Source organism: Ahaetulla prasina, chromosome 1 (genome assembly GCF_028640845.1).
Source record: "Ahaetulla prasina isolate Xishuangbanna chromosome 1, ASM2864084v1, whole genome shotgun sequence".
NCBI lineage: Eukaryota > Metazoa > Chordata > Lepidosauria > Squamata > Colubridae > Ahaetulla > Ahaetulla prasina.
The window spans coordinates 296,203,746-296,229,327 of record NC_080539.1 but is presented as its reverse complement, the minus strand read 5'-3'; the positions used below and the strand labels follow the sequence as shown (position 1 = coordinate 296,229,327).

Genomic DNA, 25,582 nt, shown 5'->3' with positions numbered 1-25,582 from the left:
ACTTTATGCAAACACCTTAATATTTTTTATTTGCATTCAGCATAATAATAATGTTCATTATGTTATTGTATTTCTTCATTGATAAGTGATATTTCTAATAGCATTACACATCTCATTAAGGTTTAATTAAAATATGGGTACCGTGTTTCTTAGTAAATAAGACTGAGTCTTATTTTCTTTTAGACTTGAATATAAGCACTTGAGCTTATTTTTGAGGCGGTCTTATTTTTTTTGAGGTGCAGCAGGCCAGACTCGGTGAGATGGATGTGCTGTGGACGCACCTTCGCCTCCATTCCGAACCTTCCGCGTTCAAAATGGAGGCTTTTTGGCAAACGGGAGGAAAATGGAGAGGGGGATATTCCTGCCTGCCATCCTTCCCTCAGTTCTGTGCTGAGCTTGAGGAATGGATGACAGGCAGGAAAATCCCCCTCCCCATTTTCCTCCCATTCACCAAAAAGCCTCCCACGAGCCTCCCAAAAAGAGGGAAAAAGCAAAGCAGTTGGCCGCGGAGCTGCTGGCTTCAGGGAAGTGGCCCAACAAGCAGAAGTGCTGCGTCCAGAAAGAGAAGGGCAAAAGCGGTATTTGTAAGGGACCAAGGGACCAGCAGTCTGCAGCCGGACAGTTGCCCTGTGCTGCCACTTGGGCTGGTCATGCCCATTCCCCCTAGGCTTATTTTCGGGGTAGGGGTAATATTAGGCCCACCCCCAAAAAATTAGGGTTGGACTTATTATTGGGGTGGGTCGTGTTTTCGGAGAAACACGGTATTTGGAGCCTTGTTAAACAAGAAAATACAATTAAGATAAAGCATTCAAATATATACATTAAGAAAGATGCTGAGAGCTGTGTCAATATTTACAGTAACTGTATTTAGCCTGCATGTGAAAAACTTCTAAATTCTAATTCAACGGCATTAAGAGCTTTTTAGACCCTAGGCCTTTCGGGATCCTCATTTCAATAATATCTGGATACTAGCTTATTGTCAGGCACAAGCAACCAGAGCAACTCATGAGTGGCCCAAGTAGCTAATTTTATTGTTGATCATCTGTATTACAAGAATGTCACCAGGCTGTCTGCCTTCCCTTGGGAAATGGCAGATATAGGCCTACAGGTTTGATCTCAGATGTTTCCTCCCCCAAACCAACCCTAAACTGGACTGTCTCTTTACTCCATTGGTGGGTTTCAAATTTTTTTACTGCTGGTTCTATGGGTGTGGCTTGGTGGGTGTGGCATGGGAAGGATACTGTAAAATCTCCATTCCCACCCCACTCCAGGTGAAGGTTACTGCAAAAATCCTCATTTCCCCCAATCAGCTGGGACTTGGGAGGCAGAGAATAGATGGGGGTGGGGCCAGTCAGAATTTTTACTACCGATTCTCCGAACTACTCAAAATTTACTACCGGTTTTCCAGAACTGGTCAGAACCTGCTAAAACCCACCTCTGCTTTACTCCCCCTAAAAGGGCCTCCTTTCCTTCAGCCAGTGATTCCGCACAGTTATAAAGGTATTCTCTGAACTTGTATTTTTCAAGGGAAAAGTCATAATGTATGTATTTTGAATGTATGCATAATAAAGTAATAACAAATATATCTAATTTTAGGGCATGCAGCTTAAAAAAACATTTTTTGTCCCGGAAGTTTTGTCTGCCCTAGACATCGTGTCTGTTGTGCCTAGTAGATAATGCAGGCACGCACTAGCCGTATTTGATGAAATGTAGGTCTCAAATCTTACTGTGCAGCAGATAGATCATTGGCTTGAAAATAAAAAATGGCTCCTCTTCTTCTTTGCAGGTGATGCAGATAAAACTTCATATCGTTGCTTTGATTGCTCAAAAGGGAACCTTTTCCAAAACATCTGCACAAATTGTCCTGGATGGCCTTGTGGATAAAATTGGTGATGTGAAATGTGGAAGCAATGCCAAAGAAGCACTAACAGCAATAGCAGAAGCCTGTCAGCTGCCTTGGACTGCTGAGCAGGTGCATATATTGTTTTTCATAGATATAATATGTTCAAAGAAAATTTACTATCACAAGAACTATTGCTCGTTTATATCAGTTGGAAATAGTCTGTTTTCATTCTAGGTTATGTCCATGGCGTTTTCCCAGAAGAATCCAAAGAACCAATCAGAAACTTTAAACTGGCTCTCAAATGCCATTAAAGAGTTTGGGTTTACTGGGTAAGTCTCAAAATTAAGAGTAGCATGCTGCTTACATATATACAAGCTGTTTACTAAATAACTGTGACACACAGAGAATGTCAATAGCAACCATACTAATTCATATTATTTATATATTTTTAGATGAGTTGAATGTATCCATGTGTTTGTTAGAGCAGTTATATGCATGTGCTCTTTCTAACTATTGTACTAGTTTTATACAGTCTCCATTGCCTTGGCTTCTGGATTGCTGAAGTCTGATAACAAATTGCTAGATTCCAGTAGAGATTTTTTAAAAAGGAATATAATATGCTTTTATCATTTTGAATGCACTTCGCACACCTTAAAAATTCAAACCTGCTTTACAGAAATTCCCAACAGATTTTTTAAAAAGGAATAAAATATTATTGTGTCCACTTACACGATGTGAATCAAATTTCCTTCTTTCCCCATGGTCCCTGGAAATACTAAGAAAACACGCAGAGCTGGATGCAAAGTATTCAGATGTCATTTCTTTAAGAAATGCATTTTCTGAGATGTAAGATGCGTCCGATTCTTTTGAGAAGCAGTTCCATCATAGCCAGTACTATTATCTCACATTTAAATTTCATAACCTTTTGACAAAGTGGTTGAGAATAAGTAAGAAGTTGTCATATTTTTCACTGTTCGATAATGTTCTGCTATTTTTGGCTAAACTTTATTGTCTTGTCTTAGATTGAATGTGAAGGCATTTATCAGCAATGTTAAAACAGCTCTTGGAGCTACAAATCCTGTGAGTATTTTTTTCCCTCCAAATCAAATTCTTTCACTGTCTAAATATTAAGCTTAAATAATTCAATTTTCTATTTAATAGGCTGTGAGGACATCTGCCATAACCTTACTAGGCGTCATGCTTCTGTATGTTGGTCCCCCTTTACGAATGTTCTTTGAGGATGAGAAGCCTGCTCTTCTTTCCCAAATAGATGCAGAGTTTGAAAAAGTAAGTTTTCTTTGAAATGCTGAAACATTTACTGTTTGGATGATCAGTTCACCTGGCTTCAGTATCTTTCTTAGTATTGCTAATAACCCAGTGAAATAAATGAACAATCTGCTAAGATAATCTTAGGAGATCGTATTGGCTGATGACTGACTGAAGATGAGTTCTAGTGTTTCAGATGGAAATGTTTGTCAAACTTTTATTAATATGAGTATTAATTCTTCAAGACTACTGTACTGTACAATTCACTGTTTGATTGGTGATAGAAGCTAAGTATTTGGGTAATTACTAAATAAGCAGCAAGTTCAGTGGTGTATCTTATCACAGTGTGTCATGGCCTATACAGGTAGTCCTCGACTTATAACAATTCATTTAGTGACCAAAGTTATAACAGCACTGAAAAAAATGACAACCATTGCAGCATCCCCATAGTCACCTGATCAAAATTCAGATGCTTGGCAACTAGTTCATACTTATGACCATTGCAATATCCTCAGATAATGCGATCAGCTTTTTCAACCTTCTGACAAGCAAAGTAAATGGGGCATCCAGATTTACTTAACAACTCTCTTACTAATTTAAGAATTGTGGTGATTCACTTAACAAACGTGGCAAAAATGGGGCAAAACTCACTTAACAAATTTCTCACTTAGCAACATAAATTTTGGGCTCAATTGTGATCGTAAGTTGAGAAATACCTGTATCTTATCTGATCCTTCCATTTTGAGAATTACTTGCATGATTTTTAATTAGCACCACACAATATTGTACAGTCATACGAATTAAAATTCCAAATGTTCCCTATCAAAATAATGCTTAATGTAATTTGGTAAGTATATGCATTTCAGATGCAAGGACAAACACCACCTGCCGCAACTCGAGGCAGTACAAGGCACAATATTGGCAGTGATGATGGTGAGGAAGGAGAAGAACAGGAGGATTCAGGGAATGATGTCGTGGACCTCTTGCCTAGAGCCGATATCAGGTTTTTATACTTTGTTTCTATTTGGTTTGGTTTTGTGCTACTTTTTTTTGAAATCTGAAGCAGGAATTGATTTCTTTTTTTATTTGAATTTATATCCCGCCCTTCTCCAAAGACTCAGGGCGGCTAACACTGTGATTGATTGGTAGGTTGGTTGGTTGATTGATTGACTGATCGTGAGCTATCAAGTCACTATTGGCTCCTAGCAACTACCTGGGTAGACTTTCTCCATGATAATTTGTCCTTAAGCTGCTATTTTATAGATCTTCCAGTGGTGTGCTCATCACCAATGTAACTGAGCCCATCCATCTTGCTGCTTGGCTTCCTCTTTCCTTTCACCTTTCCTAGCCTTGAAGTCTTCTTCAGAGATCTAGGTCTTTTCTTTTACATACCTGAAGCAGGATAATTTGAGCCTTGGTGGTTCTTCGTGGTAATCGGCATGTTTCTTGACTGCTTGTTCTTTTACTACCATTGCCAATTCTAAAGCTGATTCTATCTAGCCATTTTGGTCTTCTTAAAAATTAAAGTCCCATTTTTCACTATGCTCTTTACTGTTACTACTAGAGCTTGCAGATCCTTTGCGTTTTCAGGTGTCAGGGTAGTGTCATCAACATAGCACATGTTATTGTTGTTTCTTCCATTTAAAACCATGCTCATTTTCTTCCATTCAAGCTTTTCCTAATATTGAAATGAATATTGAATGAATAAGTGGAGAAGACTCCTTTTCCAACTTGGAATCAAATCTGTTTCACCTTTACCTGTACAGTGGCTATCTGTCCTATATATAGGCTTCTCATAAGGATAATGATATGTTCTGGGAAACCCTTTTTTCTGAGACATTCCACAATCAGTGAAACACATGCTCACTTCCTTTCTTTTTGGACTTTCTTATGTATCCAGAGTGCATTAGAATAATGTCTCATGTTCCTCAGCCAGCTTAAACATCTGGTGCCTTTTTTTTTCATGTAGGGTTTATAATCTGTTTTGGGTGATCCTAAGCGTTATTTTGCATGTAAAATCAAGCATATTGTATGATAGTTTGCACATTAAATTAAATCTCCTTTTTTGGTCATTGGAATGTAGCTTGACTTCTTACAATCTGTTGGCCAATGTATCATTCTCCAGATTTGTTTGAATAGTTTGGAAAGAACCATTATTGATTCTTCTTCTGATGTTGCCATAGTTCTGTGGATATTGCATCAGTTCCTACAATCTTCCAACTTGGAATTGAGCAGCAAATTGGTCTAACTTCATCTTCTTGAAAGAGAGGCTCTTATATGTAGGGAATATTTTTGATGGGATCTTGGATTTGAATGCCTACTGCATAATATTTCCGTTTCCCCACTCCATCATCATTTGATTTCTTTTGAATCAGTCCATCTACAGGTAGTCCTCAGATTACAACAGTTCATTTAGTGACCGTTCAAAGTTACAGCGGCATTGAAAAAAGTGTTTTCCGACCATTTTTCACACTTATCACGATTGCAGCATCTGCATGGTCCTGTGATCAAAATTCAGACGCTTGGCAATTGACTCATATTTATGACAGTTGCCATATTCCAGGATCATATTATCCCCTTTTGCGACCTTCTAAGAAGCAGAGTCAATGGGGAAACCAGATTCACTTAACGGTAGTTTGATTAATTTAACAATTGCAGTGATTCCCTTAACAACTATGGTACGAAAGTTTGTAAAATGGAGCAAATTCACTTAACAAAAGAAATGTTGGGCTCAATTGTGGTTGTAAGTTGAGGACTACCTGTACTGGCATTGCTTAGCATATAAATTTTAAATTTCTTAAGCCATACAATCCAGTGAAGCAGCACAGGACTTGCGGGTGGGGACAAAGCAGGAATAAAGGTAAAAGTAAAGGTTCCCCTCGCACATATGTGCTAGTCATTGCTGACTCTAGGGGGCGGTGCTCATCTCCGTTTCAAAGCCGAAGAGCCAGCGCTGTCCGAAAACATCTCCGTGGTCATGTGGCCGGCATGACTCAACGCCAAAGGCGCACGGAACACTGTTACCTTCCCACCAAAGGTGGTCCCTATTTTTTCTACTTGCATTTTTACGTGCTTTCGAAACTGCTAGATTGGCAGAAGCTGGGACAAGTAACGGGAGCTCACCCCGTTACACGGCAGCACTAGGGATTTGAATTGCTGAGCTGCCGACCTTTCAATCGACAAGCTCAACGTCCTAGCCCCTGAGCCACCGCGTCCCTCGGTGGCTCAGGAACTCACTAGCAGGAATACTAGTTGGTAAAATAATGAAATATAATCTGAATATAAAATAATACAATATAAAATAATATTTAGTTTATTTAATAGATTTATATGCCTCCTCCATCGCCCTCCCCATCTTAAACACTAGTCTGGGCCTTTTACAATATATATAAAATAAATTTGCAATTAAAAGGACAATAAAAGCTAAATCCTCTGAAATATAGTATGTTTAAAATTATAGAACATCTTGAAATACCATAAGACGGTAACAAAGCAGAAGCGAAGGCAGAATAGCACAAATTTAGCCAATAAATATATGCTATCTGGTATTAAAAGCTTATCAGTGTCAACTATAAGGAAACGGGGAGAAACCTGTCAGCTGGAGGATTTGTATGAGGATTGCTCTTGCTGCCTAATAAATCACTGACAAACATAGAGCCATGAGAGAGCATCACCACAACATTTTAAAAGGCAGACAGCAACTGTGCTTTATAAATTAGGTATGTTAAGGACAATTTCTCCATGTATAGGTATGTAAATTCTTAATCGTTAATCTATAACATATTTTATAATTTGCATTTTCTGTCTTGACTGTTACCGCTTAAGATGCTTTATCGTTTTCTCCTCCTTGTTTAAAGAAAATGGATGATGAGCTCTTGGGTTTTCTTTTCTTTACAGTGATAAGATCACATCTGAGCTGATATCTAAGATTGGTGATAAAAACTGGAAAATCCGAAAGGAGGGTCTGGATGAGGTAACCAGCATCATCAATGAAGCCAAATTCATACAGCCAAATATAGGTGAACTTGCACCTACCTTGAAGAGTCGTCTCAATGATTCCAATAAAATCCTGGTATGCTTAAAACAAGTAACAAATTTGTTACAGTCAGTCATCTTCCATCCTTTATATTCCAGTTTAATCTGGAATATAAACAGAAACACAATTAAAATGTCACTAGGCATTTCTGCCATTTAATTTATTTTATGTAATAAAACATTTTTACAATTGCTAGCTTGTCTATTGATACATCTCGTTCTCTGGGGAAAATGGTACTGCTGTATTCAATGAACATCAGAGAGGGTACTGTAAAGGAAATGCATTCTCCCATAATATGCAGAAGAACACAGTTGAGCTTTGTTAATCTATTTGTAGCACATACACCAAAGCACAGCTGGGGAGATTGTGTAACTTCCTCTTAATGGTGCTTCTGTTTCTCATGAAAGCCTAGTATAGAGAATCAAAATCTTGTGATTTAAATCAAATCAGAATTTAATTTGAGGTTCTAGGTAAATATTCAAATATGGTTTATATCTTTCCACATCTAATGCAATATAAACTCCTATATGATAGACTTCCTGAGCTCCAGTGAGTATGGCCAGTAGATGTTCTTTGAAAGAAAAGTTAGCGAATTTACATAGCTAGTTGTTTTTAAAATGAGTTTGGAATGTTATTCCAATTTAGTCTTATGAAATTGGCGTCCCTATTTTTCTTGTATTGTCCTAAAATTCTTCTGTATGCATTTAGGCAGCAAAATAACAACTTTTTGGGCTAGAATTATTTCTTAATAATTAGTTTTTATTAGATTATAGCAAGCAGAGAGGCCACAAGAATACCACAGATTTTTTTAATAGGAAAGTTTATGTCCTTGATTGGGAATTTTGGAGGTATTTTAAAACAAATACATAACCTTATGTGAAGTACTGAATCAGTATTTTTTCCTGAATCAGTATTTTTTCCCATAAGCCAAGGTGGTCCTTGACTTACAATCATTTGTTCAAAATTATGACAGTGCTGAACAAAGGGACTTATGCCCTGTACTTGAAATTACAGTTGCTATAGCACTCTGGGGTCATAATTCAGGTGCTTGGCAAACCTCTCGCCCTTAAAACTGACCATGGGGACACTACAACTATCCCTACCTGCCTATCTTTTTCCATTCTGCCCTGCTGGGTCTACTTCCCACCAGACTGGGTTCACACAAGCTTTGGGCTTGCCTCCTGCCCTGATGGGTCCCATATACCCTTGAGCCTCCCCCACCCTGTCATGCCTTGCTCCATTCACCTCTTCCAAAGATTGCCTTTCAAAGAGTGCAGCAGCTGACATGATGCATGGCCTTCCTGCTGGGGCCACCTTGGGCCATTCTGGAGGCAGTCACCATTTGCAATGTCAAATAAAATCGACCCTTCTGAGAAATCATGAGAATGGCAGCCTGAATGGTGCAAGGCAATCTTGGCCAATTTTCTTTGGGAAAAGGATCTTCAGAAGAGATCGAGTGAGGTACAACAGGGAGAGGAGACCCAAGGGTGTGGGTCCCAACCTGGTGGGAAGCTGTGCAAGGGATGCCTCAGGATAGAGAGGCCCTGGGAGACCCACTCCCTGAGGCACCCCAGGCTCTGCTTAACAACCACATAGTCATTTAACAACTGCAAGAGGAAAAGTTGTAATTGTGGTCATTAAGCAAGACAATCATGTAGGTATCTTGTTTAATGAGTGAAATGATGTAGGACCATAGTTTTGAACTTTATTATGGTCATAAGATGAGGACTACCTATCTTCATATGCTAACAACACAGGAAGCCAGAAATTTCAAAAGTTTTGTTCACCTGTTTTGAGCAACTCTTGAATGTAGTGTCTATCGATGTGAATTTACCACATTTCCTCCAAGTTCTATAGTTCGAAGTGCTTGTGGCAGCTTATTATATTTGACTGGGTTAAGGTACAAAGTTGTCTCTGTATTTAAAATCTTGTTCTTCAAGCTACAAAAAAAACTTCAGATGCTGTGAAATGATACTGTTGTGTTGTTTTTTGTTTTTTTTTGAGAAATTGAAAGCTCTCAATCTAGGGACATTTCATGCTCTTTTGTCTTCCACTTAGGTGCAACAAACACTGTCCATCCTTCAGCAACTGGCCACTGCTATGGGCCCAAATATAAAGCAACATGTGAAAAATTTGGGAATTCCTATCATCACAATTCTTGGAGACAGTAAGGTAAGACTGGCATACTATTTTGATGGTACACTTCGAGATTATATTATCCATGATACACATGCAAAGCTCTACATATGTGATCAAAAGATGACAGCTTTAGTTTCTCATTCAGAAAGTTGAATTTGAAGAAAATCAGACACTGGATGGACATCTGGTAGAAATGTGGTGGCTATGTTCTCTTGGAAATCCTGAATTTAAGGACGACTTCAGAAGTCCCTCCCCAGTTCCTTTACTCTGAATGTTTCATCATCAAATATTAGTACACCTTCTGTTAAATTTACTTGTTGCTGTGTGATAAAATAGGCCAAATAAAACTGCTGAAGATGAAAATTGCCGATATGCAATGTTAATATCCTAGCTTCAAAAATTGATTATAAGGTGTAGTATTGTTACATCTTATTGGGGTCTAAGTAGAAAATTGAAGGAAAGCAAATGACTTTCCATTTGAAAATGACAAAATGCAGATAGAATAAATATGGATTCAGATAAGCCACTGAATTTGCATCTGCCCTTCTTATTTCTGTTGTGTAAAGGAAAGTGGTTCGAAAAATCTGTTTCCTGATAGTATGCACCTTCTTGAACTTAATACATGCATTTTTTATGTTGCGTTAAATTGGCAGTAGACGATTATCCTCTCTTTAAGGTGTTAAACTCTTAATTGTTTCACAGTAATGAATATAAATGGTACATAGACAAATACGAGAACCTTATCTGGTTGGCTTTTTCACTTTTCTGGAACATAGATAAGTTGGTGTATTTATGTACGTATATATTATATCTTATTTTCCCTCCTCCCCTTTCCAGAGCAATGTACGGGCAGCATCCTTAGCAACAGTAAATGCCTGGACCGAACAGACAGGCATGAAAGAGTGGTTGGAAGGGGAGGATTTGTCAGAAGAATTCAAGAAAGAGAATCCTTTTCTAAGGCAAGAGGTGAGGATTTTAGTCATGGTTTGCTTTTTCATATTATCTTGGAAGAAGTGTCAGTTCAGTAGAGATGTGCAAAACAATCCGTGCACAATACACTATGATTCAACTCATCTGTTCATAATCCAAAATGTGGCAGCTCTCCTCTGAGTAGAAGTGGTTCTGAGGAGAGCAGAAAAAAACAACGAAGACATTGGTAAGTGGGTGTTTGTGGCTAATTACACCCATTGTGGCAGGTGGTTTTGAATAGATTATTACATGCTAAAAGAGAATCCAAGACTTGAAAGGTGATTACAGTAATGTGTTTTGTTGTTGGAAGAAGTATATTGAATCAGTTTCTGCATCCATTTGCTTAGTTATTGCCCCAATACTATAAGAGAGATAGCATTAAACTTACCAAGAATGTATCAAATCTTCATCTGCAGGTTACTTTCTCCTCATTGTCTCTTTCAAATCTTTCATAAAATTCCTCCCCTAAAAAGTGTTTTATTCTACCAAAAAAAAAAAAAAGGAGGGGGGGAGAGAAGGGAAGCAACATGTTGTTTCTATGTGTTCTCCCTAGTGGCCTGCTATTTGTGATGCCTTGCTAGTCAGCTATTGCTCCCTTCCATTCATTTTCTTCTCCAAATCAATTTTAATAGATTAGTGGATATCTAATTTTTAATACGTCAGTTTAATTGTCTGTTGAACCAAAATGCTCACAGTTTTAATTATTCATATGTAAATTTGTATAATCTTTAACTTAGAATACAGTGTGTTCCTTTCTAATAATCTTTCCTAACTTTAGCTTTTAGGTTGGCTCGCTGACAAGTTGCCCACTCTCCGAGCTGTCCCATCAGACTTAGTTTTATGTGTACCTCACCTGTACGCCTGCCTGGAGGATCGAAATGGAGATGTCCGTAAAAAGGCACAGGATGCTCTTCCATTTTTTATGATGCATCTGGGTTTTGAGAAGATGGCCAAAGCCACTGGCAAATTGAAGGTACAGTAAACACTAATAAATTGACTGATTGTTGTCAGGTTCTTTATATGGGAATTTTATCCTTGTAAGCCACTCAGTCATTGAAATTGAATTGAATGGCCATATAAATTTTCTTAAATAAAAATCAGTTTAAAAATTTCTGAGGAAACAGGGTCAAACTGCTAAGGGGAGTATAAATAGTGGCAAGGACAAATGGTATATAGACATGAAGTAAAAACATGAGTTATTTTCTGGGAAGTTAAGGACTTCCAAATAACTTTAATTATTGGGGTTTTGAAATCTAATCTAGGAAATCTAAAATGTCTGCATATGGGTTTTTATCTATATAAACTTGGCAATTTGAGATGGCCAACTTTTGAGCACTTGGGCTGCAACTCTGGAAGTCTTTAGGACCATTTATTGATGTGGCAGAACTTTGGTAACATGACTTTGAATCATTTTTAAAAGTAGTTCAAATATATTTTTGAAGGTTGGAGAGGTAAAAATGGTATCAAAAATAGCCCTTTTGCCACATAATTCACTGCAGTGTGGTATCAGGATGGTGAGAAGCAACCCGTGGGCCACAGGTTGCCCATTCCTGCTGTAGGTTGCCACCATTCCTTTGCACTGTGCGCTCACAAGCCGGGAACTGTTTACAAAAATTAATTTCTGTTTAAAATGTTGTACAACAGGCCAGAAATGCACTAACAAGGGAAATCAGAGCAGCAAAAAGAAGCTACTCTGAAAAGCTAAAGAATCAGTTTTCAGCAAATGAACCAGCAAACACGTGGAAAACTCTTAAAAATATCACCAGCTATGGCAAACCTCCTTCCCAGGCTGAAGGTAATCAACTACTGGCAGATGACCTGAATGAGTTTTACTGCAGGTTTGAAAGGAAACTACAGCCACCTATCTCCATAACCCCCATCTCAGACACACCAACAACAGCCAAGCCTCCTACAACTGACCCCATTTCATTGGGTTCACAACCCCTAGTGATCACAGAAAAGGAAGTGCAGGACCTATTTCACAGACAAAAGCCAGGAAAAGCTCCAGGCCCAGACAAGATAACTCCTTCTTGCTTAAAAGTCTGTGCTGACCAATTGGCCCCTATCTTCACCCATATCTTCAATAAATCACTAGGGATGTGCTATGTTCCTTCTTGCTTCAAACGCTCTGCCATCATCCCAGTGCCGAAGAAGCCCACCATCAAGGAACTGAATGACTACAGACCAGTTGCTTTAACATCTGTAGTCATGAAAACCTTTGAAAGGCTAGTGCTTTCCTACTTGAAAACCATCACGGATCCGCTGTTAGACCCCTTGCAATTTGCATACCGAGCAAATAGATCAACAGATGATGCTGTTAATATGGCTCTGCACTACATCCTACAACATCTTGAGTCTCCAAAGACCTATGCAAGGGTCCTTTTTGTAGACTTTAGTTCAGCATTCAATACCATCATTCCAGACATTCTTCTAACTAAGCTAAACCAGCTACAGGTACCGGAACAGACTTGTAAGTGGATCACAAGCTTCCTAACAAACAGGAAGCAGCAGGTGAAGCTAAGCAAGATCACATCAAATACCTGTACAATTAGCACAGGGCCCCCCCCAAGGCTGTGTGCTCTCCCCACTTCTCTCTGTATACCAATGACTGCATCTCCAATGATCCATCTGTTAAGCTACTGAAGTTCGCAGATGACACAACAGTGATTGGTCTCATTCGAGACAATGACGAATCCGCATATAGACGAGAGGTCGAACGACTAGCCTTGTGGTGCAACCAAAACAATCTGGAACTGAACACACTCAAAACCGTAGAAATGGTGGTAGACTTTAGGAGAAACCCTTCCATACTTCCACCTCTCACAATACTTGACAACACAGTATCAACAGTAGAAACCTTCAAATTTCTAGGTTCTATCATATTGCAAGATCTCAAATGGACAGCTAACATCAAAAACATCATTAAAAAAGGACAACAAAGAATGTTCTTTCTGCGCCAACTCAGTAAGCTCAAACTGCCCAAGGAGCTGCTGATTCAGTTCTACAGAGGAATTATTGAGTCTGTCATTTGCACCTCTATAACTGTCTGATTTGGTTCTGCAACCCAACAAGAAAAACACAGACTTCAGAGGATAATTAGAACTGCAGAAAAAATAATTACTACCAACCTGCCTTTCATTGAGGACCTGTATACTGCACGAATCAAGAAGGGGGCTGTGAAAATATTTACAGACCCCTTGCATCCTGGACATAAACTGTTTCAACTCCTACCCTCAAAACGACGCTATAGAGCACTGCACACCAGAACAACTAGACACAAGAACAGTTTTTTCCCGAAGGCCATCACTCTGCTAAACAAATAATTCCCTCAACACTATCAGACTATTTACTGAATCTGCACTACCAGTAATCTTCTCATCGTTCCCATCACCAATCTCTTTCCACTTATGACTGTATGACTATAACTTTGTTGCTGGCAATCCTTATGATTTATATTGATATATTGACCATCATTTGTGTTGTAAATCTTGTACCTTGATGAACGTATCTTTTCTTTTATGTACACTGAGAGCATGTGCCCCAAGGCAAATTCGTTGTGTGTCCAATCACACTTGGCCAATAAAAAATTCTATTCTGTTCTAAAGACCTGGAAAGAAAACAAAGTTTGGCTTGTAGTCATTTGATCAAGTGGCTTAAACATAAATACCTAAGCACTCTTTTTTTTTTTTTTTTCTGTAGCCAGCTTCGAAAGATCAAGTCCTGGCCATGCTTGAAAAAGCAAAAGCCAATATGCCTGCCAAACCTGCTCCATCAAGTAAGACATCTAGAGCAGTGGGAGCAGCTCCAGCCAAATCTCAAGCTGCATCAGGTAATCTTTCTACAGTTGTCCTATTTGAGAGAACTACAGACTTCAGAGGATAATTAGAACTGCAGAAAAATAATTGCTACCAACCTGCCTTCCATTGAGGACCTGTATACTGCACGAATCAAGAAGGGGCTGTGAAAATATTTACAGACCCTCGCATCCTGGACATAAACTGTTTCAACTCCTACCCTCAAAACGACGCTATAGAGCACTGCACACCAGAACAACTAGACACAAGAACAGTTTTTCCAAGGCCATCACTCTGCTAAACAAATAATTCCCTCAACACTGTCAGACTGTTTACTGAATCTGCACTACTATTAATCTTCTCATCGTTCCCATCACCAACCTCTTTCCACTTATGACTGTATGACTATAACTTGTTGCTGGCAATCCTTATGATTTATATTGATATATTGACCATCATTTGTGTTGTAAATGTTGTACCTTGATGAACGTATCTTTTCTTTTATGTACACTGAGAGCATGTGCCCCAAGGCAAATTCGTTGTGTGTCCAATCACACTTGGCCAATAAAAAATTCTATTCTGTTCTAAAGACCTGGAAAGAAAACAAAGTTTGGCTTGTAGTCATTTGATCAAGTGGCTTAAACATAAATACCTAAGCACTCTTTTTTTTTTTTCTGTAGCCAGCTTCGAAAGATCAAGTCCTGGCCATGCTTGAAAAAGCAAAAGCCAATATGCCTGCCAAACCTGCTCCATCAAGTAAGACATCTAGAGCAGTGGGAGCAGCTCCAGCCAAATCTCAAGCTGCATCAGGTAATCTTTCTACAGTTGTCCTATTTGAGAGAACTACAGTTTTAAGAAAGATTAAAATCATGAGATACTGCAATCATCCTAAATATAAGTCAGTTGCCAAGCATCTGACTTGATCAGATGATCAAGTCATAAGTGTGAAAAATGGTCGTAAGTCATTTTTTCAATTCCATTGTAATTTCAGTCACTAAATAAACTTTTATTTTGAGTGGCAAGCATGCATGCACGCAGCTCCATTTGCACAAGCATTGGGTGCCTGCCACTCATGAAAATGGAGTTCACACGCTCACCCACTGTGCGTGCAAATGAGATTTGTGCACTCACCAGCCGTTACCATAGCTTGGTTGCAGTCCCCTCAGAGCCCCCTAGTGGGTTGTGGCCCACAGGTTGGAGACCCTTTTAGTTTAAAGTATATCTTGAGAATTATAACATGTTTTGTAAACTGGCAGAAAGTGGATTGGTAGTTTTGATCCCAAGCCTGTATTGTATAAATTATCAAATTATTCCTTAGGTTCCAATGATGATTATTTATCTAGCACAATGGAGACTAAGCCTGATGCCAAAAAAGCCAAAACAGGAGGAAGTGCCCCTAAAACCAAGGTAAATGACAACTGTGGGTCCTGGTTTACTTGGCTTTGCAGTCATTACTAGGTGATTTCTAACTTTGGGATAGCACTAGTCCCAAGAATTCCTGCCCCCATTCATATTCTGGCAGGCATTGCTTCTGAGGCAATGCCTAGCTAGACAGGACCAGTGATTAAATGAGACTTTCCCATAGAAAACAGGCTGGAAGGCTGCTTGAGGGAGAGAAGACATAGGATTACGTCACCTCTGTCAGGCAATGAGTGGCAAGGACCACAAACAGACAAGCAAACCTTCTTTACTTGGCAAAGAAGGATTTGCCAAGGACCTTCTAGGCAAGGATATGCTTGTTTTAAGTTTTGTTTTAATTTGTATATTGTATTGTTTTATAATTTGGCTGTACCAAATCCTTCGGGAGAAGGGCGGTATAAAAAAATAAAATAAAATAAAATAAAATAAGGAGGGAACAGAGAAAGGAAATTGTCTCTCTATCCAGCTGTCTTATCCATCCTGCCTACCTAACACATTTTTGAACTGCCCATCTCCTTCACATTTCTATCATCTAATGATAGAAAATGAAGAACAGGATTTGGACAGCAGTTCTTAGTGGGATGGCTTTCCTGGATAATATCAGCCAGATACAGTATTGCATATCAATCCAGAACTAAAATCAGATAGAACCCTGGTTATGAAAAGTACTACCAGCTATGTGGCAAAATGAAACGACTGCATCACAGCTCTATTTTGCAGCTCATTCTGTTTCATAGAAAAGCTTTATTTAAGAAATTTTTGTTTCATGGTACATTGTAATACATGGTACTATTCATTTTCTTTTTCATTTTTGACTCACTAGAGCAGAGGTGTCAAATTCAATTTCATTGAGGGCCACTTCAGGGTTGTGTTTGACCTTGAGACCGGGATGGGTGCAGCTGGTGTGGGCGTGGCCAGCTCAAAGTCACTCGTGTCAAGGGTGCCTGTGGTGGCTTGAGCGCCCTGCCAGCGAAAGTTGGCTCCAGAGCTCCGTTTTCAGATGCGATGGGCTCCTGCAACCCTCTGCCAGTGAAAATGGAGCTCTGTTTTCACTGGCAGAGGCACTGCAGGCCAGTCTTTCATTGTTTCCAGGGTGGGCCCAGAGGCCGAATCTTAAGCACCCCGGGGGCCGGATCCAGCCTCTGGGCCTTGAGTTTGACACCCCTGCATTAGAGATTTTTGTGTCAATGTATGAAAAAGCTTCATGTTGCAGACCTCGGGTTAATGAAATAATCCTTGTGAAATACTCATGGCAATTGGAGTCTGAGCCTCGTGGTCTTCACTGAGAAGAAATTTGATGGCCTGACTGGTCCGTTCTAACTCAGTCCTTCCTCAGTATAATTTACATGCCAGTGATCTTAGATATGTAATATTTCACATATGGTCAATAAAAAGGTACAGAGTGCTTGTGCTCTATATTCATATTTATGCTGAAGTAAAAAAAAACTTTTAAAAGGTGTTTATGTGGTCAATACTATTAACTATAGAGTGTTTTATGACTTGTTTCAGCATTCTGATGCAAATTCAGGCCTCACCAAAGGCAATAGTAATCTGACAAAGAACAAAGTTATCAAACAGGTAATAAACGGGTACCACATAGAGTGGTTGGTACACTGACCTTTATATACTTGCTGCACTAAACACTGTTATGGCCTTTGTCTTTACTCTGCTAAATAGGTACTTGAGGTCTTCAGTGCACATTCTAACACAAACTTCTGTATAGGTGAAATACTTGGCTTGCATGCTGATGGGATAGATTTGTTTTAAATAAAGGCATTCCTGATGAACGTACCTTGATGAACGTATCTTTTCTTTTATGTACACTGAGAGCATATGCACCAAGACAAATTCCTTGTGTGTCCAATCACACTTGGCCAATAAAAAATTCTATTCTATTCTATTCTGTTGACTTCAATGGGATTAGTCCAGAGGTGCAGTGGAACGCGGTTTAAAATTAGATTATAGGAGGTTGGTTACAGGGAAATGAACTTACTATTGTTTTGTTTCTTAGGGTATACAAGGGAAAAAGGTTCCAAGCAAATCCAACTTGAAAGATGATGATGACAGGTCTGGCCCAGTTTTTATTTTAGTCCCAAATGGAAAAGAACAAAGAATGAAAGATGAGAAAGGATTAAAGGTGAGAGAAATGCTCAATGTCTGATTTCTGGACTGTATTAGACATTAATTCCTATTATAAACCATATTTACTTTAATACTGGAAAGCTCCAGATAAAAATACATGTGGAGATTACTTAGTTACTTATTCACTTAATTGTAGAAATGCATATTCTGCTCTAATGTACTTATCAATGTTATTATCATTGTTATTATTAACAGTTAACAATATTAACAGTTCAGTGGACAAGTATACAGAATTAGAAGTCGTTCTGTCATTCTTTTTTGTTAAGCATGGTCTACAAAATCTGCCAAATTTGTTCTGAGTTACTGTGCTTAAGACAAATGAATTCTTTGGAAAAGTTCAGTGGGGAGGTTCTCATTCAGTAGTAGGGAATGTTTCTACAATAACAAAAAAACATTTTATTGTATTTTTTTAAATGGGAAGTTACTAAAATTTCACCAGCCAGCATGAGTAATTATGGGAGTTGAAATCAACATAAGTTAAAAGTCACTGAGTTTGAGAAATACTGCACAGATGAATAGGCAGAAACAAGCCTCAAGCCACTGACTGCATGTGTATGCACCAAAGCATCTGTGTTATAATATAGTTCTGAGATATTAAAATACAAAGACTCAAGATTAAGTCCACTTCAGCCATGAAAGCTCACCAGGTGAAGTTTGTGAGATAAACACATTTCCAACAAGAGATCTAGTTGATACAAGTTAACTAGAGGCCAAGGTGGAAGCATTAACCCATTTTTTTAAAATAATCTGGACTTGTTCCTATTCAGATACAAGAATAAATTATCCTTTCTTTAAAATAATCAATTGTTTCTGGTATCTACTCACTGGAGAAGAGCCTAATGCTGGGAAAAATTGAGGGCAAAAGAAGAAGGGGATAACAGAGAACGAGGTGGCTGGATGGAGTCACTGAAGCGGTCAGTGTGACCTTAAATGGATTCCAGAGGATGGTAGAGGACAGGAAGGCCTGGAGGAACATTGTCCACGGGGCTGCGATGGGTCAGACACAACTTCACAACTAACAGCAACAACAATCCTCTTCATGACTGTCTCCAAAGTGGGATGGGTAGAAAGTGCTTGCTTGAGGTTTAACCAAACTAGCCCTAGTGAAAGGAGAAAAGTGAAAGTTACAAAGACACAACGCTTTGGTGGTCAAGTAATAATCCATATAGGAAAAAATATTTCTTCTGTAAATATGAATTTCTTTTGTTATTGTAAGAGGACCGATGTTCCTTAAAAATTACCTGTGGCTCAATAAAGCAGTCTTAGCGAATAAGGAAAACAACTATACACATATTTAGTATCTATATAAATGCCACTTACAATTTACAGATTTATTTATTTATTTATTTATTTATTTATTTATTTACAGAATTATTTTAAGTAAAATTTAAGTTACAAGTAGTTTAAGTTACAGATTTAATTTTTAAGAAGACCGTGTTCCCTCTTCCCTCAGGTTTTGAAATGGAATTTTACTACTCCTCGTGATGAATACATTGAGCAATTGAAGACTCAGATGTCTAGCTGTGTTGCCAAGTGGTTACAAGATGAAATGTTTCATGCAGATTTTCAACACCACAATAGAGCACTTAGTGTAATGGTTGAGGTGAGGAGCATTGACTTTTGGCAGTTGATAAAACAATAAGAACACCAGTATAACTTTTCCTAGAGGATGTGACTTTTGGAAATACGCTATTCAATCTAGAGCCCTGAATAATATTCTCATAAGAACAGTGCAATTAGTATTGGCCTCCATCAAGGCACTGAATATGAGCATTTGAAAGAAACTTAAATAGCAGAGTAGCTAATGCAAATAGCAATTATGCATGTACAAAACAATTATCTTTGGTCCCTTTGCTACTAGAAAAGTCATGGCGTAATCATTTAATTGAAATACAATTTCTTGGTTTATTTTATTGAAAAAAAATATTATTTTTTTTGCAAAACTTCACCTTAATTTTTTCCCCCCTTTCAAGCACTTGGAGAGTGAAAAAGATGGAGTTATCAGCTGTTTAGATCTGATTTTGAAGTGGATCACTCTGAGGTTCTTTGACACCAACACAAGTGTTCTGATGAAAACGCTGGAGTATCTTAAGCTGCTGTTTATCATGTTGAACCAAGAAGAATACCACCTCACTGAAAATGAAGCCACTTCTTTCATTCCCTATCTTACCTTGAAGGTATCCGGAATTTAAAAAGCTGCATACTTGGTGTGTCTTGACCTCTTAGAGTAGGTAGAATGGGGGGGGGGGAACCTAGATATTGTTGCTCACAAAATATAACAAAAAGCAAATTGTGAAATTAGAGCTCCCTCTGTGACAGTATTGAGAATAATGATGACTTTAGCAAATAGAACTAGAGGATACTGTATTTGGAGAAGAAAAGAAAAACCCTACTTGGAAAAGAGAAGCAAGAAAACCAGGTTTGAAATATAGTTACTTTTTCAAATAATAGAAATGGAAAACATTGCTCAAAAGTTTTTACTGATGTAAAGGACCCAAAAAATTGCCATCAGTTCTTAGTTTGGCTTCCTCCCCCGGATCCTTCTCATTCTTGAATAAGCATAAGTGATAATATGCTTCAATTGTACAATGCTTGAACTAAGGTTTAGAATAATACTCAATATCATTAAAACTTCATTCAATACATTATACTAGGCAAAATCGGAAAAATAGGGTGCAAGAGAGAGAGATTAAACTTTCATATATTCTATGATTGAGCAGCTTGCAAAAATCAAAAATTACAATAAAATCAATAAAAAGTTTATGTTTTATGAGATCAGCCAATGTGAACTTGTTACCTGTAATTTTAATAAAAAATATGAGAGCAGTTTCAAATAAAATACTTGCGTTCATAATGGTAGTAGAATTTTGTCTATTAGCCAAAAAAAAAATCCATTAGAAATTCTGATCTTTAACAGCTAAATTAATTGTAATACGTGATACACTTGATACAGTGTGTGTGAGAGAGCAACGTTTTTTAACATCGCTGTAAAAATTCACCAAAGAAACGCTGAGCAAATATCTTACAGAATTTTTTCAATTCATTAGAGAACACGTATCTCTTATTCACCACAATGACCCATGAGATTTTGTATTTTTTCTGCTGCTGTACTTGCAAAAATTCTAATTTACAAAACTCTCAGAGCAACTGAGAACAGTAATCCACATCAGGGTAGCATCTTCTTATATGTGATTATGCTTAAGGTTAAATGCACTCACGTTTGCTCCAGTGTATTTGTCACTACCTAAAATTTCAGAGTAAAAATATACAATCTGAAAACTTAGGTGTGCCCGTGATTCCCTAAAAGCCTTGAATGAGAATACTAAGAATATTGATTATGCTTCCAGTTTCTCTAAATTTCCAAATGTTTTCTCTGGTTTTAGGTTGGGGAATCTAAAGATGTTATTCGAAGGGATGTGCGTGCCATTCTGAACAGGATGTGCCTTGTCTATCCAGCCAGCAAAATGTTCACATTTATCATGGATGGGACAAAATCAAAAAACTCAAAACAGCGGGCAGGTGGGACGTGTAGTATAGATCACAATATCTTATTACAGTCATGAAAATAATGGAATGGGCAAATCCCACTTAAAATACTGGTGTGTCAAGTTTTGGCATTGGATGCATGAAATACAGGCAGATGTATTGATATATGCAGGAGTAGATACTTGTTTTCAGCCTAGTAAGGGATTGGAGGTGCACATTCATATATGCCACCACTCTACAAAATTATTTCCAAAGGGAGCAGTATGAGCCTTTTACTTAATAGCCTAGTTGCCATACCCACGAAGACATATTTGTGTCCTTAATTCCCTAAAGTGAGGGTGGCATAGGAAACAATGAGATAGGAAGGAAATGATTTTGAAAAATAGAGTAATAATTATGTTCATGTTATAAAAAATATTTTTAATGCCTGTTCAGGCTACTGACAATAAATGTGAATGATTAAAGGGCAAATGTGGCTATTTCGTACATTGTTGTAGAGTGTGTCCCCAGTTTCATCTTGGGAGACTTTTAATAATAAGAATTTTTACCTTGTCTATAATAACAGTTCACTTTACTAAGAAGTGTGGTTGCCTTTGGGTTTTGTTTATATCTTCTTTTGTTATTCCTTAGAATGCTTGGAAGAGCTGGGATGTCTAATTGAATCATATGGCATGAATGTGTGTCAGCCAACTCCGGGCAAAGCCTTAAAGGAAATTGCAATTCACATTGGTGACAGGGACAACACAGTCAGAAATGCTGCACTTAATACCATTGTTACTGTTTACAATGTGCATGGGGATCAGGTGTTCAAGCTGATTGGAAATGTAAGTAAACAGGAATCAAGGGAAAAAATTTAATCCTTATGGTGTATTGGGCAATTCAGGTTAAGTGGTACAAAGTCACAACAGACCTGCATTATACAACTGACTGACTATATAGATTATCAAGAACAGATAAAAATTGTACTTCACACTATTTAGTTGATGGCTAATGAATCATTCTGATGTCATTCTGAATTGTAAGCTGGTAAATAAATAAGTATTTATTGTTAAATCTGCAATAGCAGTGGAAATTAGTTGAACTTTGTCTACCACAAAGTTTTGACAACTGTCAGTGAAGAATTAGAGGAAGTTGCATTGGTAAAAGAGGAAAAAACCCATTTGCACAGAACTATTATTTATTCATTTCAGTCCAGATTGTGAGAATCAGTGTTTAAAGCGTTAAAGCAACTCTAAACTAAAAGTCACATATTTTGTGCATATCCAGATAAAGTGGGAAGAAAAGCCTGAAGATGTCTGTCAGGGATCAATCATTAAATGCTTATTTAGACCAATAGGTCTCTTAATACAACTTATTTTATATCAACCTGATTCTAAATACAAATGTGACTAATGAACTTAAAACGTAGCTGTTGTCTCTTTACAACAATTTTAAAATATTTATTAGTTGTGTACCAAATTACAAAAATTTAGAGTTAAAAAAGATAAAAAATCTTTCTGAGAGTTTCACCATCCACATTCAAGTAGGAGATCAAGCTGTTTTGAAGTAAAGAAATCAGGTGGTATCAAGTACCACCTACTTCCAAATAGTACCTTACATGGAATTATTTTTCTTACATTTTAGAACCACTGCTTTTGTCAAAATTTCAATTTAATTTTACTTAAATTGTATTATTTAGAGCAGATTTCTGAATTTCTAATCGAAATAGTAAAAAAGGTCAGTCTTACATGATACTTTAGGCTGTAGAGACCCTGCAAAATGAAGAACAGCTGTATTAATGATGATTTTATCTTATTTTTTAAATCTTCAGTGCTTTGAGTTTAAAGATATATTGATAAATCCTACAACTACTTTCCTATTCTCATTTTGAAAATCTAAAATATCGAATTAATGTTATTCAATTTGGATAACATCTCTGCACTTGGATACGAAATCTCATATTCTTGCAAGACGTTAGTTTTGGCAGAAATTGTAAATTAAGTCAAGTGCTGCTTTAGGTCTTACTCTTTCTCAAGTCACTTTCCTAGGTTGGGAATAGGAAAATTATTATTATTATTATTTATTTGATTTTTATACCGCCCTTCTCCCGAAGGACTCAGGGCGGTGTACAGGCAAAAATAAAACAGATAATACAATATACAATTTAAAAAGCAGATTAAAAAACTTATTTTAAAAAAAATGATAGAAGCAACCAGAATTTACCTACATGGCAGTCCTGTGTCAACAAAATGAGTTAATATTTGTGAGAGCGATATTTGTGTGCTCCGTAGTTTCATTCAAACACTGACAAGAACTTGTATTCCACTGGCAAAACTTAATTGTAATCTGCTCTTGCTTAATACAGGCAATGGTAGTCCCCAGAAACTCTCCAAACATCTCTGCTGAAAAATGACAAAGGATTTCCCATTATTTTACAGTGAGAGACAGATAAAAACTGAGTATAAATCCTAAAATAGGCATAGTGTCAGTGTCATCACTTGTATGATTTGAGCCCTCTGATTTCAGCTGTCTCCAAATGTTAGCTCTTGGCCACAAAAGGCTTGCCCATTCCTGTTCTATAGAATTAGGTAATTGACAACTTAGGTAGTAAATTGTCTTGCCTAGTGGTCACAGTACACAGAATCGAGGATAGATGCCCAGCTGCAAAAATGTGGATGCTGGCTTACTGACATATAGTATTGCCTTTAGAGAGAATCTGTGTAACATCATACAGTTGCTGTATCTTCAATCTCTCTCAATTTATTTTTCATATGAGAGAGCTTACACTTTTTACACTATCAGGGAGAGAAATTGATGAATAATAAATAAATGAGAGACTCTGCCTTTGCTTATTTTCATGTTTAGGGCATATAAATTATTTTTTCAGAAATTATGACGCTTTGGAGCATTCCTAGAGGCAAATCTTAAATGACATTAAACTTTTTCTTCTGGTACAGCTTTCTGAGAAGGACATGAGTATGTTGGAGGAACGAATAAAACGGTCGGCTAAGAGACCAAATGCTGCTTCATCAAGGCAGGTTGATGAAAAACCCCAGCGCATTCAAAATGCCAATGCCAGCACAAACATGCTGCGGAAGGGAGCAGCTGAAGACATGTCTTCCAAACTCAAGTATGTTATGTGGAGAAAATGCCATCTGTGTGCAACATTTTCACAGTGTGTGCTAAAACATGCCTTGCTGTTGCCTTGTGTTTGTCTTTTGTTTTTATCATTGCTGCATGCATGAGACACAGATTGCAAAAAAACAAAACAAAACTGCAAAGCAAAATGTTTGAACCTTTCTTCATCTGTTTTGTCATGTCTTGAATGCTTTCTAAATGGTATTGTGCCTTTTTTCACTGCTTCTCCATGGACAGAATTATGTATCGCACTTATAGGATGTAAGTACTAATCACTAAATCCTTGGTAGCAGGGCTCATGCGATTTCTGTTCCCCCCCCCAATCATTAGTTATTAAATAAGCTTTGGAAGAAGTTCCACATATTATTATAAAGCTTCTTAAAACTTAGGGTTCTAGGAAAAACTGATGTAGGGTATGAGAAATAGGGTCAAGTCCCATCTGTTGGGTAAACAAGTTAAGGGAGGTACTTCTACACAAGCAGACATCCTTCAGGTGGCATTGGATACCATCCAATGTGAAATTAAGATCCCCATCTCTGTTTAATACGTAATTCTTGGACCCCTTCCAAGAATGCCTTTTGCTAATGCCGTTGTTCTAAAATCCTCTGCTTAGTAGGAAATCCCTAACAAAATAAGACAAATGGCAAGTCGTAATTGAAGAGTATAAAACTCAGCTGGGAATATTCTGGATTCAGAAACAGTGGTCACTAAGAAAGGCAACCTAACATAATGCCTTCTCCATATATGAATAAAAACTGGATTCATTTGGATAAAACCATACTTTCTTCTTCTCTCTTTAACATTTGTGATGGTACTTATATTTTGCTGCCAGACATAAAGGAAAAAGGGAAACCTAACAAGTTTTTAAAGAGAGTACAGATTTCAAATAGTTAGTGCCATGGCTGATGACCCCTGGCTTTGCTTGGTTAATGCAAAGGCTATAAAAACTACTACAGGAAGTCATTGACCTACAACCATTTGTTTAGTGTCTGTTCAAAGTTACAACAGTACCAAAAAAAGTGACTTACAACCAGTTCTTGCACTTACAACCAAATCTCCACACTCATGTGATCAAAATTTGGGCACTTGGAACCAGCATTGGAACGTTGCAGCATCCCTAGGTCATGTGATCACCATTTGCAGCTTCTGACAAGCAAAATTCAATGGAGGGAAGCTGAATTCACTTAACAACCACACAATTCATTTCATAACTGCTGTGATTTGCCTAACAACTGTGGAAAAATAGGTTGTAAAATTGGGTATGGCAACTGTCTTGCTTAACCAAAGGAGATTCTGGTATCAATTATGGTTGTAAATCAAGGACCACCTGCATGGGTTTTTTAGTTTTGGTGGGGTTTTTTTGTTCCTGTG

The 25,582-nt window shown here is 37.7% G+C and overlaps 1 protein-coding gene across 1 annotated transcript in view; it reads left to right on the top strand.

Annotated features, from left to right (window-relative positions):
* Positions 1-25,582, top strand: part of CKAP5 (cytoskeleton associated protein 5) — a 73,314-nt gene that overhangs the window by 29,720 nt on the left and 18,012 nt on the right. The window contains exons 18-34 of the mRNA XM_058161783.1: positions 1,787-1,972; positions 2,078-2,172; positions 2,866-2,923; positions 3,005-3,130; positions 3,976-4,112; positions 7,007-7,181; positions 9,204-9,317; positions 10,122-10,250; positions 11,032-11,226; positions 13,953-14,082; positions 15,366-15,454; positions 17,478-17,603; positions 19,062-19,211; positions 19,582-19,785; positions 20,992-21,127; positions 21,725-21,918; positions 24,031-24,203. Coding sequence (XP_058017766.1) covers positions 1,787-1,972; positions 2,078-2,172; positions 2,866-2,923; positions 3,005-3,130; positions 3,976-4,112; positions 7,007-7,181; positions 9,204-9,317; positions 10,122-10,250; positions 11,032-11,226; positions 13,953-14,082; positions 15,366-15,454; positions 17,478-17,603; positions 19,062-19,211; positions 19,582-19,785; positions 20,992-21,127; positions 21,725-21,918; positions 24,031-24,203 — 2,417 coding nt within the window. The remainder of the gene's footprint in view (positions 1-1,786; positions 1,973-2,077; positions 2,173-2,865; positions 2,924-3,004; positions 3,131-3,975; positions 4,113-7,006; positions 7,182-9,203; positions 9,318-10,121; positions 10,251-11,031; positions 11,227-13,952; positions 14,083-15,365; positions 15,455-17,477; positions 17,604-19,061; positions 19,212-19,581; positions 19,786-20,991; positions 21,128-21,724; positions 21,919-24,030; positions 24,204-25,582) is intronic.